Here is a 14,674-nt window from a genome sequence, read left to right on the forward strand (position 1 = left end):
AGACCTGACTATGCGCAAAAATATACATATCCATAAGTGGGTCAACCAATATTCATGTAAATTCTTTATAGAATTCAGCTTGAAAACCATCCGGGCCCGGTGCTTTTCCGCTCTGAAGTTGCCTAATTGCCTCAAGTATTTCTTGGACTGTTAAAGGGGTATTTAGGGCCGACACCTGTTCCGGAGTCAGGCCCGGGAAGGTCAAATTTTTAAAAAATGACTGCATCCTCCTAATCCTATCTTCACAATCCTGCGATCTATATAGTTCAGAATAAAATTCTTTAAAGGTCGCATTGATCTTTTTATGATCATGAGTCAGGGTACCTGTACTTTCCTTGATGGTCGGAATAGTTTGAGGGGCTTTCTTTTTCTTTGCAAGAAATGCTAAGTATCTACCCGGTTTGTCGCCATATTCATATAATCTTTGTTTCGCAAATAATATTTCCCTTTTAGCCGTTTGAGTAAGCGCGGTGTTTAAAGCTGTCCTAAGAGCTGTAATCCTCTGCAATTTTGTGACAGAAGGTCTATCAGCGTATGCTGTTTCGGCTGCTTTTAGGCGAGCTTCGAGCAGACGCTGTTGCTCTCCCTTCATTTTCCTCTGGGTCGCTGAATAGGAGATGATCAAACCTCGTGCATAAGCTTTGATGGTCTCCCACATCATTGACGGATTGCTAGCCGTACCAGTATTAATTTCTAAAAAGGTTTTAAGTTCTTGGGAGAAGTACTTTAAAAATTTGCTATCTTTTATCAGGAAGGGGTCCATACGCCAATGCCGAGCGGATGTCCCATTGTTCTTTACCTTAGTTTCCATGTATACAGCAGCATGGTCAGAGATTGCTATTTTACAGGTTGCTATAGAATTTAGAAAAATCGATGGGGCAAAAAACATATCAATTCTTGTGTGACATTTATGTGGATTAGAGTAGAAAGAAAAATCTCTACCCTGTGGATGGAGACATCTCCATACATCTACCAATCCTAATTCTTTATTCAGGTCCGCCAGTTGTCTAGATCTGGGAGATACTCCAGCGGCACTCTTGGGAATCCTGTCTATTTCCGCATCCATAGTACAATTAAAGTCTCCCCCTGTAATTGTATGACGGGCACCAAAGGCCATCAGTTTTGAAAAAGCTTCCGTTATGAATTTAAAGGGGTGTGCCGGGGGGCAGTACACATTTAAGATCCCATATTCCTCTCCATTTATGAGGGCTTTAATCAAAATATATCGTCCAGATTCGTCTTTTATCTGATTTAGAATTTTCAAAGGGAAGTTCTTCCGGACAAGGATAACGACTCCCCTGCTTTTTGAATTAAAAGAGGAAAAAAAGGCCTGATCAAATCCGCCCTGTCGTAATTTTAAGTGTTCTTTATCCGACAGGTGGGTCTCCTGTAGGAGAGCTATATCAACTCTCTCCTTCTTAAGATTTGATAATATTTTCTTCCTTTTAACTGGCGAATTACTCCCCCTGACATTCCAGGTGCACCACTTAACCGACTGTTCAGCCATAATCATCTGGACAGATCCGAGACCCCTCGGGAGGGGAAACCCTATGTAGAACATCCCGAGCATGGAGCATACAAGATTTACAAAAGTAAAGACTCTCTGATACACTCAAAACAATATAACAAAAAACTCTTTCTAAGTATAAAAAATATAAAACATTCCGAATTGGAGATTTTCTCCCTTGTTCCCAGGGAGCGTCACTTCCTCTCCCACAGTCCATCTTACCCTCTTCCAACCAGTGCCCCACCCTTGACCCAGGTGTTCCTCAATAAAATGAGGAGAATTCAAATATAATATAAAGCTAGAGTTAACAGTGAACACCCCACCCCCACCCACACCCACATCTAAATATATTTGGGAATATTAATACCATATATAACTATAAGATTACAATCTCAACATGTAATACTTAAATATAATACCACAAAATAACAGGGGAAAGAAAAACAACCCCGCTCCTAAAAACAGAAGTAAAATAGAATAAGGTAACCACCTCTCCCCATCAACATTAACCAAACGCCACAACATATATATATACATACACACATAGGGGGAAAGATAAGAAAAGATGAAGGGATGTAAACCAAAATAATGGGAAAGGCAGACCAGCGTCCACAATCTCTTACAGTTTATTTAAGAGAGTCCAAGAATTCCTTAGCCTTCTCCGGTGATCCGAAGTTATATATGGATCCTTCGTGGCTAAGGCGTAGCGTTGCTGGATATCGTAAGGAGTACTGGATATTTAAGTCCCTTAAACGCTTCTTCGCCTCATCGAATGCCTTCCTCTTTCGGACCAAAGCTGGGGAGAAGTCCTGGAACAGCATGATCCTGGATCCTTTGTGGGTCATGGCTTGGGGATCTTTTCCCAGATTTCTTGAGGCTTCCAGGAGCATCTGCCTCTCCCTATAGCTCTGCAGCTGGAACAGGACCGGATGTGGGCGCTGGGTTGAGCCGGGCCCACGTACTGTGACCCGGTAGGCCCATTCTACCCTTACCTGGCCTGATCCATTATGCAGATTTAAAAGTTGTGGCAGCCAATGCTCTAAGAATGCTGTCAGCTGACCTCCCTCTTCCTGCTCGGGCAGGCCCAACAACCGAATATTTTTTCTACGACATCGATTTTCGAGGTCATCAATGTGGTTTTCTAGGTTCTGGACTCGATTCTCGAGAAAACGGATGTGGTCGGCTGCCGATTTTATCGCAGTCTCTGAGGCTGCGGCCTTCGACTCCACCTCTCTGACTCGGCACTCCAATTCCTGAATGTCTCTGCCCTGCTTCTGCAGCTCGGCTGATAGTGCTTCTCTGCTCTGCCGAGACTCATCGATAAAAGCATCAATCTTCGCCTCCCACCTGGCAAACATCTCCTCAAAGCTCATCTTCATTGGTAAATCTCCTGAAGTAGCTGAAGACACCTTTTTTTTAGATTAGACTTACAGTGTGGAAACAGGCCCTTCGGCCCAACAAGTCCACACCGACCCGCCGAAGCGCAACCCACCCATAGCCGTACATTTACCCCTTACCTAACACTACGGACAATTTAGCTTCGCCAATTCACCTGACCCGCACATCTTTGGACTGTGGGAGGAAACCGGAGCACCCGGAGGAAACCCACGCAGACACAGGGAGAACGTGCAAACTCCACACAGTCAGTCGCCTGAGTCGGGAATTGACCCGGGTCTACAGGCGCTGTGAGGCAGCAGTGCTAACCACCGTGCCACCGTTCAGCTTTGTTGCAGCTGAAGAGGGAGAGGGTGGGGGAGGGGTCCCTGCTTTCTTAGAGCCGCCTGTTCCCTTCCCTTTACTCATTTTCCAGCTAGTATTAGACTATTTAAATGTACTAATAGGTAACTATTTAAGGTTAACAACTATTATAAATGGTTTAGTGAGTGTGGTGGGGGTGGATAGCCCACTTTTCCCAAGTTTTGGGTAGAGCACTGTGGACTCAGTCTTGCTGGGTCGCCGCCATCTTGGATCCCCCAGTTTTGTCATTCTTGATGTTTGGTCTTTTTAAATAAACTGTCTTCTAGTTTGTGGCCATTAAGACTTCTGATTACTTGGGCTTCTGCTCTGATAGTATTCCTTTGTTCTTGTTAAACTAAACCCTGTATCTTGCCTTCTATCTCATTCTGGACTATTACTGTATGATCTTCCCCTCCTACCAATAGGATTTCTTTCAGAGATTTCTGATCTCTTTCTGGGGGTATGTTTGCTCCCCGACCTACTAGCTGACCTTCCACTGTTTTCTTGCCTTCCACCTTTATATTTCATGTTTCCAATTTATCAGCTCAACTTCCTGTTCTTCATTCTGTATATTCATCCAGCTTTTATATTTTTCAGTAACTTTCCTTGTTCTAATTTAGAAAAGCACATTTCTCCACTGACCAATCCTTTCTGGTAAATAATTGAGTCAACAGTATGGTGCTGGAAAAGCACAGTAGGTCAGGGAGCATCCGAGGAACAAGAGAATCAACGTTTCAGGCATAAGCCCTTCATCAGGAATGATGAAGACCTTAAAAAGGTCTGAAGGCCCAACAAGGGATTCTAAAGCATGGCTCATGGCACAAGGTTTCGAAGAAAAACTGGATGGTCATTCCTGATGAAGGGCTTATGCCTGAAACGTTGATTCTCTTGTTCCTCGGATGCTCCCTGACCTACTGTGCTTTTCCAGCACCACACTCTTGACTCTGGTCTCCAACATCTGCAGTCCTCACTTTCTCCTGGTAAATATTTGACTTTGGTACCCACTTTTGACAGCTGACCTTTAGAACTAAAGACCTCATATTGACCATTAGAACTGATCTGTCCATTATCAGGCAAATTATCAAATGTGGCAGTTTCATCCTCATAGCTGTGCAACATTTGGGTATGAGAAGTACCTGGCACCTCTTTTTTTCTTCATAGCCCCCTCAATCTGCAAATTTGCAATCCATGAAACCTTGAAAAGGATGTGCTAAACAGTCTGATTCCCAAACTGAGCAATTAGTATTTTCCCATCTTTACCAATAACCTTCCCCGGAGTGTCTGTTCTTTTAAGTTCCTCTTTTGCAATAAACTATGTTTCCCGGATTGAAACTGGTTTCTAATAGCTTTACATTACCAACATTAGCTGCATACTTTGAGACTTCAGCTAGAATGAAAGCCTTTCTGCCTGTGCGCTATGCATTCAAATGTTCTGAAAAGTAGAACTAATTGTATCCCGTTCCCAAGCTTTGGGCTGATCTTATGATCAATGGAACTTTAGAATTCCCATCAAACATAAACTGATAGAGACTATCTTCTTCCAACATTTGCAACAAATTCTTAGTATGTCCTGCATACACTTGTGCAGCTAAAGAATTTACCGTTTAGCTGATCTGCCAAAATTTTATGAAACACTTTGACTATCACTGCACAGTTCTTTTAACATACTCTCGTGCGAATAGGCTTTCTGCTGCGATATTCATACCTATTATATTCATATTTACACATACACCTCTGATTTCATCATGAGCAAATTCCCGGCATTTTCAGAGAGAAATGTTGCCACTAGTCCAAATCCAGTTCCCCTCAACATTTCCTTAACCTTATGCACAATTACTTTCTTATTTTTACTATGTGTTACAGTTGGCTGACAAAATCTGTTTGTCAAATCTAAAAAGTGAAAAATGAAAATGTTTTTTCTTTATGCCATACCTTTAAACCCATGGCCACCACCTCACTGAAATCTCTAGCGAACAGCAGCCTGACTATAAATTGTGGTGTCCTTCAAGATTTCTTTATAACTTACCTCCTCTATAAGTTTATCATTCTTACTAATCCCATATGCATGCATCATTTACTAAATGTTTTGATTTTTTTTAGAAGATGGATGAGCAAATTGCCAATGGAATGTGAATACAATTGACTTCTAAAGTTTTATCCTCTGTGTCAGTAACACTTCTTTAATTTGTTCACTGGAAAAATTATGTTTCATTGAATAAATACAATAATGTCCACATTTTGGAAACTGCTAATTTATAAATATTCCGAATACAACAGACTTGTCATTTTCGATGTCCAGCTTCATTTGTACTTTCTTCATCATTGGTCTAATGATAACCAGGGTATTTCACAGAATTCTATAAGCACTGTCAGAAAATAATTGATTGCAGCTATAATAGAGGGAATAATGACTCTTCAAAAATTTTAGATCATCATCAAAACTGAAACTGGTGGAACTCTCAACTTCCTTAACTTTTTTAACTCAATCTGGGTAACATTTTAGCCAGTCTGTTTGATACATAGATGTACATTCATTGGCCAATGCTGCTCAATTGAAAAACTGTGCCCAGTAATACAGTCATTACTGGGCTGAAACCTGTAACTGATATAATGGCATCCCTTTGATCTGTAGTTCCATCTTCCTTCCTCAATCCTTCATTTCATGTTTGGCTTTGACAGTTTATTATACCATTTGGGAAAGTTCTTGGCATAATGGTACTTTAAGTGGTACCTGAAACATCGACTGACTACACCCTGAGCATTGCTGGGGATGGGTAGAAACATACAATACTATTTATCAGGAGATTAAATATGTTGTGTAAAGCCCATGGAAGCACAAAGTTTGCATGGTTTATAAAAGACGTTGAAAGTGTACCAGAAAAATGATCAAATCTTTATTAACTAGGTTAAATTACTGATATCATAGGAATTTTTCAAACACATTTCCTCAGACAATTATTGTATACGCTGGAAGACAAATGAAATCTTTTAATGTAAATCTTTATTCAGAATTTCATATGACAGAAACTGTACAAGAGTAATTCAAAATCAAGGAACTATTGTGGAAATTTCAACATTGATGAGCAGGCTGGATTGGTCACAGGTAGGGAATTAAATGGATAAAAAACACTAACATGTTGAGAAGTTGGTTCCTACCCATCAACATTTAAGTTTTATTCAAGTAAGACAATGAGTGGGCAACCATGGGTCAAGGGGCAGGCAGTCAACCCTCTCTCAGAAGATGGATTGGCGTGTTGCAGACATTTAGTTATGAAGCTCTGTATCTACTCTGCTTTGCAAATTTAACTGTTGCCAACCAGGTTTCCCAAGCAGGAGCAACAGTGGCATCAGCAGCAAAGGAAGAGTCACCTCAGGGAAAGGGCAAGTACCTTCACAAGAGTCCTTTCTCCAACACATACCTGAGCTAGCAACCCTGTGGTCTTGGTTGGACCCTTCTGTAAGGGTCATGAATCAGACTCCTACTCACTTCAAGGTCCTGGACTGGATCCACCTGGCCCATTTGGATTTCTCCAGAGTGCAGCCTGCCCAGTAGGAAGCTAGACCTAACTTCTAAATGTGGAATAAGTCAACATCAAAGACATATGCTGTAGTGTTAACATTTCACAGCACTCAGAGGAACCCAGACTTCTAGGTCTACCAATGTGCTGAAGGTTTTGCCCTGCCCAAAGCAAATCAGAATTTTAACTTCCACCCCTCCCGCGCCCCCATACCCCTTCACCAAAAGAGTTTATTTTGCTGCAAAATTACAACAAAATGCTGTATTTTAATGCTCGTGGTACCCGGTTTATCACCAGTCTTCCATCATAACTTAAAGATGCAAATAACCATGGATCGGCTGAGGACCATTCAACAGCATAGACACTATCTTCATGCTCTTCGTATGTAGCTATTATACTGTCCTGTAGTGGTTCTTTCCTGTAAATAAAAAAAATTATAGCCAAATTCTTTTAGTCCTTATAAGCTGTTTCCAATACAATTTAGAAATACAAACCAATGGGAAAGTTCCTTCAAGTTCATAATATTACATGACACAGTATAACAGAAAATCTAGGCTACACAAATGCAGTCAATTCAAACAAATTGTGTTTTAGTAGGGCAACAAGTGTAGGATCAAATATTTAGGTTTCTCTTTGGAATGTAGCACAAATTCTGCAGCATTTTTGTGACCTTCATATCAGCCAAGAACCACTGGTGCAACATCTGTCACCACTGCGTCTGTATTGTAGAAATGTCATTTGTACTAATACTTTAATGACTATGTTTTTCTTATTCATTTATAAACTTACATCACGTTAAACATCTTGCATAAGATAGGTTCTTGTTTCAATTGTGCTTGCTACAATTTTTGGTCACATTTGCGCCAACCATTATCCACTGTAAACTTCCAAATGATTTGCTTCTACTGCCTTACAGCAGTTAAAAGAGAAAATAGTAGTCTGTACTGTCCAATACTACAAGGTACCTTTATCATGCAAATTCCTCAAATCTTTCTCCCAATTTCATCCTACTTTTACAGTATTTATCTCATCTCCTTAGATTGGCTTAGGGACAATAGTATGTTTTTCAAACTGGAGTAAAATATGGAGTGGTACATCCCCAGGTATCAGCTGATCCTTTTGATCTATACATGGTAACAGGGCATAACTGAAAGACTGCAGGTCTTATGAAGCAGAGAAAAGCAGAGGATGTAAACATTTTAAGAGATTTCAGGAATGTATAGACTGGTGAAATGAACAGAGAGATGGCAAAACAAAAACATGCAGAAAATTATGAAGCAATAAAATTTTGAAGGGGTGCAGGAACAGAGACAAGTTTCCATACAGAAATCTATGAAGGCGGCAGGACAATTTCAGAAGGTTGTTTCACATAGGAGCTGCTTGCATTTGATTAAAAGAGATATTAAGCACAAAAGCACAGAAGCTATGTTTAGCATTTATAAATTATTGGTTGGGTCCCCTCCTTCCAATTCTGGCCACCACAATTTAAAGAGCATATCAAGATCCTGACGAATGTGCAGAGCAGATTTATCAGATTAGCATGAGAATCAAAACAAAATTCAGATCTGCAGAGTGACTAGGGAAGCTGTGGTTTTTCTAACAGCAGTGTTTGTTTAAGGAGGGCAATATATGCTGGTCTAGCTACTGGTGCCCACTGCCAACAAAGTGTTTTTGAAATGCAGTCACTGTTATAATGAAGAAAACACGGAATCTAGTTTACACATAGCAGGGTCCCACAAACAACAATGCAATAATGATCAATAAAAAAATGAAAAGAAAGTGCTGGAGAAACTTGACAGAACTCACAGCATCTGTGTAAAGAAAAACAAAGTTAATGTTTCGAAGCCGATATGACTCCTCTGGTCTTCTTCAAACTCATGCACAGGGATCTTTCACATTTACCAAACCCAAAATATTATGTCAGACTTTATGGTTTTGTATATTTAAATAAATGCAATTTGTTCTTTGGTTATAATTACTGTGATTCACATATGTATTATTCTGTGAGCAAAGCAGTAGTGAAGGGAATATTCTCTGGTTACATATTTCATCCTGACAAAAGCTAAATGCTATAGTCCATTTACTTAGTTTAAGATAAAGTTAGTGCTCTGCTGAACTGTGGGACTCTAAAATGCTAACATGAAAAGACATATTAATTCAGGCCAACCTACATCACCGTATAATTTCAACTGCCTAGTCACATGTATATGACAACACAAACAAAATCTGTCCTTTAGTTGCACCTACATATTTGGTGAGTTTTGGCCAACCACAGGATGAAAATATTTAGATGCAAACAAAGTTCCTAGGTGATGCCCTCCTGTTTTTATGGCTTTTGTAGAGGTTCTGGCCTCTCTTCTCAGCTCGAAGAAATATTCAAATTCGTTCAGTCAAAATAACACAGTTTTAGCTGAATACATGTGCTTACTCATACATATTACTTTATCAAAACAACACAACACAATCCTGAAATAGCATATCAGTATCAAGAAAAGAGGACCCTTCACTTTGGGAGATAATTTTGTTTCATTCATTTATGGTCATGGGCAACTCTGATAAAGACAGCAATTATTGCTAAGGACTATTAAGAGTCAACCAAAAATTGCTTTGTATCTGCACTAGATTTGACAAGGACGCCAAATTTCCTCCCCAAAAGGGCATGAACCACATGGATTTTTACTATACTTTCAAAAGTTACATGGTCATCATTATTTTAATACCCTCGTTTTCTCCCAAACATTCAGATTTATTTAGAGAACGGAATTTAAGTTTTCCAGCTGATGTGGTGGAATTTTAGATTAGGTTAGATTCCCTACAGTGTGGAAGGTGCATCAGTCAGGGAAATGACTGATGGGTCTGGGTGGCTTATTCTTCAGGGGGTTGATGTGGACTTGTTGGGCCAAATGGAAGTTTAATTCATGATTTTGGATTATTAATGCATCTTTCTAGATTAGTAACCCATTAACAATAACCATTATGCTACCTTTTTCTAAACAGCACCCAAGAGTGTTTTGGGGCTGCACAGTGGTTCAGTGGTTAGCACTGCTACCTCATAGCACCAGGGTCCCAGGTTCGATTCCAGCCTCGGGCTAATGTCTGTGTGGAGTTTGCACATTCTTCCCTTGTCTGCGTGGGTTTGCTCCGGTTTCCTCCCACAGTCCAAAGATGTGCAGGTGAATTGGCCATGCTAAATTGCCCATAGGTTAGGTGCATTAGTCAGAGGGAAATGGGTCTGGGTGGGTTACTCTTCGGAGGGTCGGTGTGGACTTGTTGGGCTGAAGGGCCTGTTTCCACACTGTAGGGAATCTAATCTAAGTGTTACATTCATTATATTATGGAGGGAGTTAAACATTTCCGTTTATTATAGAATCTAGAATGGTTGAAGCAGGAAAGCAGGCTATCTGGCCTACTGCGTCAATGACTGCTCCCTCAAAATCAAATTCCTCCTCCACCCCGTCTCACCTTCTTTACACTGCTATTTTTTCTTCTGATAACTAACTGTTATCAGAAGAGAAAAGTTGAAAGCCACAATTGAATTCAGACTCTCAAATAGTGTATTCTGGAATCTACTTTTGGTTTCAGTAGGCACATATAACACTATTGTCACCTTTTTTCTCCTGTTTTGTTTGCAGCAGAGAGCGGCGGGAGCTGGGTGGAAGTGAAGTTGCAGTGCAGAGGCCGTTGGGAAGGTGAGTGACTGTTATTTAAGTAGGTGCATTCTAAACCCTAGGTCCTACACAGTAGGGCCTCCCTTCCAATCTCCTCCTCTAACCTAAATTAGAAGTCCGCAGACTTGCACCAAAAAAAAGGGGTCCAGGGAAGTTTCTGTTGAGAAAAGAGCGAGTCTTTAGCTCAGGAGTCTTCGACAAGGAGGTTGAGTAAAGTGATTACGCCACAGTTGAAGAGAGTGAAGACATGACTGCCAAGCTGATTCAGTGTGCTACGTGCATGATGTGGGAGGTCAAGGACTCTGGTGTATCTGGCTCGTATAACTGTGGAAAGTGTGTACACGTTCAGCTTCTGACAGAGCATATTGCAGCACTGATGAAAGAACTCGATGACCTCAGGCTCATCCGAGAGAACGAGATTTTTCTGGACAGGAACTTCAGTGACGTTAGAGAATAGAAGGGAGAAGACGAAGAGGAAGGCAGAGAGGAGACAAGTGCAAGAGACCCCAGTGGAAGAACCTGTCAGAAACAGGTTGAATCTTTTGGAAACAGTAGATTGGACACTGCTAGTCCACGAGGTGGTTAGGTCTGCCAATCAAAAGTTGACGTGGAGGCAGAGCCGAGGAGTCAGACATTGCACATCGCACAGAGCCGTGGTAATAGGGGACTCCATAGTGAGAGGAACTGAACGGGGTTTCTGTGGCAACAGGTGGGATTTGAGGATGGTGTGTTGCTTTCCTGGTGCCAGGATTAAGGACATTGCAGACAGAGTGCAGGAAATCCTCAAGGGTGAAGGTGAAGAGCCAGAGGTGGTGGTACATGTCGGCACAAATGATGTTGGGAAGAAGAGGAGGGACATTCTACAGCGGGACTTCGGAGAACTTGGAAGAAAGCTGAAAAGCAGGACGTCCAGAGCGGTTATCTCCGGTTTGCTTCCAGTTCCTCGGGCTGGAAAGGCCAGGAACAGGGAGATAATTGACTTGAATGTGTGGCTGGGGAACTGGTGCAGGAAGCAAGGATTTAAATTCTTGGATCACTGGGGTATGTTTTGCGGTAAGGATATATTATACAAAAGGGACGGGTTGCATCTTAATAGGTGGGGGACCAGCATTCTGGCAGGCAGGTTTGCCACTGCAACTCAGCTGCGTTTAAACTAAATAGCGGAGGGGGGAGGGGGCAAACTGGAAGTTTAAGAAGGAAATTGAAGGGAAAGTTAAAACAAGAGAAGTCAAAAAAGACAACAGTATCAATGGAGCAGAAAACTCAAAAAGGGATCATGCCATAAGGTTGAGTGAAATAGGGATTGATAGGAAGGGTGAGGGCAGTACCAAATTAAAAATATTATATATGAATGCACAAAGCATTAGAAATAAGATGGATGAGCTTAAGGCTCATTTGGAAATTGGCAGATACGATATTGTGGGGATAACGGAGACGTGGCTTCAAGTGGACAGGGCCTGGGAAATGAATATTCAAGGCTATATGTGCTATCATAAGGACAGACTGACTGGCATAGGGGGTGGGGTGGCCCTGTTGGTAAGGAATGATATTCAGTCCCTTGCGCAGGAGGACCTAGAATCAAGGGATGTAGAGTCAGTATGGATAGAGCTGAGAAATTCTAAGAGTAGAATGACCCTCATGGGAGTTATCTACAGGCCCACAAACAGTAGTCTGGATGTAGGGTGTAAGTTGAATAAGGAGTTGAAATTAGCCTGTCGCAAAGATATTACTACAGTTGTTATGGGGGATTTCAAAATGCAGGTAGACTGGGAGAATCAGGATGGTATTGGACCCCAAGAAAGGGAGTTTGTGGAGTGCCTCCGAGATGGATTCTGAGAACAGCTGGTGCTGGAGCCAACCAGGGAGAAGGCAATTCTGGATCTGGTGTTGTGCAACAAACCGGATTTGATCAGGGACCTCGAAGTGAAGGAGCCATTAGGAGGTAGTGACCATGACACAATAAGCTTTAATCTGCAATTTGAAGATCCTAAGAGGAGGCAGGGGTGGCCGTGGCTGACAGGGGAAGTTAAGAAACATGTAAAGTCAAAAGAGAAAAAGTATTACATAGCAAAGATGAGTGGGAAAACAGTGGACTGGAAAGCTTTTAAAGAACAACAGAGGATAACTAAGAAGGAAATACACAGAGAAAAATGAGGTACGAAGGTAAACTGGCCAAAAATATAAAGGAGGATAGTAAAAGCTTTTTTAGGTATGTGAAAGGAAAAGAAATGGTTAAGACTAAAATTGGACCCTTGAAGACAGAAACGGGTGAATATATTAGGGGGAACAAAGAAATGGCAGAGAGGTGAATTGGTACTTCAGATCTGTCTTCACTTGGGAAGACACAAGCAATCTTCCAGAGGTAATAATGGCTGAAGGACCTGAACTGATGGGAATTTATACTTGCCAGGAAATGGTGTTGGAGAGACTGTTAGGTCTGAAGGTTGATAAGTCCCCAGGACCTGATGGTCTCCATCCCAGGGTACTGAAGGAGGTGGTTCAGAAATCGTGGATGCATTGGTGATCATTTTCCAATGTTCTATAGATTCAGGATCAGTTCCTGTGGATTGGAGGGTGGCTAATATTGTCCCACTTTTTAAGAAAGGAGGGAATTATAGACCAGTTAGTTTGACCTCAGTGGTGGGAAAGATGCTGGAGTCAATTATAAAGGATGAAATTATGACTCATTTGGACAGGAGTAACAGGATAGGTCAGAGTCAGCATGGATTTATAAAGAGGAAATCATGCTTGACTAATCTTCTGAAATTTTTTGAGGATGTAACTCTGAAGATGGACAAGGGAGATCCAGTGGATGTAGTGTACCTGGACTTTAAGAAAGCTTTTGATAAAGTCCCACATAGGAGGTTAGTGAGCAAAATTAGGGTGCATGATATTGGGGACAAAATACTGAGTTGGACTGAAAATTGGTTGACTGACAGGAAACAAAGAGTAGTGATAAACAGCTCCCTTTTGGAATGGCAGGCGGTGACCAGTGGGGTACCGCAGGGATCAGTGCTGGGACAGCACCTTTTTACAATATACATTAATGATATAGATGATGGTATTAAAAGTAATATTAGCAAATCTGCTGATGATACAAAGCTGGGTGGCAGGGTGAAATGTGAGGAAGATATTAGGAGATTACAGGGTGACCTGGACAGGCTAGGTGAGTGGATAGATGCATGGCAGATGCAGTTTAATGTGGATAAATGTGTGGTTATCCACTTTCGTGGCAAGAACAGGAAGACAGATTACTACCTAAATGGAGTCAAGTTAGGTAAAGGAGCAGTACAACGAAATCGAGGTGTTCTTGTACATCAGTCAATGAAAGCAAGCATGCAGGTACAGCAGACATTGAAGAAAGCTAATAGCATGCTGGCCTTCATAACAAGAGAAATTGAGTATAGAAGCAAAGAGGTTCTTCTGCAGCTGTACAGGGCCCTGGTGAGACTGCACCTGGAATATTGTTTGCAGTTTTGGTCTCCAAATTTGAGGACATTCTGGCTATTGAGGGAGTGCAGTGTAGGTTCACGAGGTCAATTCCCGGAATGGCGGGACTGTCTTACGCTGAAAGATTGGAGCGACTGGGCTTGTATACCCTTGAGTTTAAAAGGCTGAGAGGGGATCTGATTGAGACGTATAAGATTATTAAACGATTGGACACTCTGGAGGCAGGAAGCATGTTTCCGCTGATGGATCAGTCCCGAATCAGAGGATACAGTTTAAAAATAAGGGGTAGGCCATTTAAAACAGAGTTGAGGAGAAACTTCTTCATCCAGAGAGTGGTGGGTGTGTGGAATGCTCTGCCCCAGAAGGCTGTGGAGGCTATGTCTCTGGATACTTTCAAGAAAGAGTTGGATAGAGCTCTTAAGGATAGTGGAATCAAGGGTTATGGGGATAAGGCAGGTACAGGATACTGATTGAGGATGATCAGCCATGATCATAATGAATGGTGGTGCAGGCTCGAAGGGCCTACTCCTGCACCTATTATCTGTTGACTATTGCCCTCTCTTCCACCTTCCAGGCTCCTATTGGTGTCCTGTAAAAAGCTATTCATTGATTTCTAGTTTTATAGCAAAATAACTACTAGTCTCACTTCTTTTCAGACAAATCAAACCTAAAGTGCTATCTTACTATTCTGTGCTGTTTTCTGTGGACAGTAACAGCGAGCATTCTCAGTGACACTTCAATGTCTTTGACTACCTCAGAGTATTTTATTCACAAGGTTTTCACTTCAGAATAAA

General features: G+C 41.5%; 1 protein-coding gene across 3 annotated transcripts in view; it reads right to left on the bottom strand.

Moving 5' to 3' along the window:
* Nucleotides 1-6,228: 6,228 nt before the first annotated feature.
* eipr1 (EARP complex and GARP complex interacting protein 1) overlaps nucleotides 6,229-14,674 on the bottom strand; it is an 84,661-nt gene continuing 76,215 nt past the window's right edge. For all 3 annotated transcript variants that reach the window (XM_060821679.1, XM_060821676.1, XM_060821668.1), the window contains one exon: nucleotides 6,229-7,180. In XM_060821679.1, the coding sequence (XP_060677662.1) occupies nucleotides 7,009-7,180 (172 nt within the window). In that variant the 3' untranslated portion in view covers nucleotides 6,229-7,008. The remainder of the gene's footprint in view (nucleotides 7,181-14,674) is intronic.

This window comes from Hemiscyllium ocellatum, chromosome 3 (assembly GCF_020745735.1).
Source record: "Hemiscyllium ocellatum isolate sHemOce1 chromosome 3, sHemOce1.pat.X.cur, whole genome shotgun sequence".
In the NCBI taxonomy this organism is placed as follows: Eukaryota; Metazoa; Chordata; class Chondrichthyes; order Orectolobiformes; family Hemiscylliidae; genus Hemiscyllium; species Hemiscyllium ocellatum.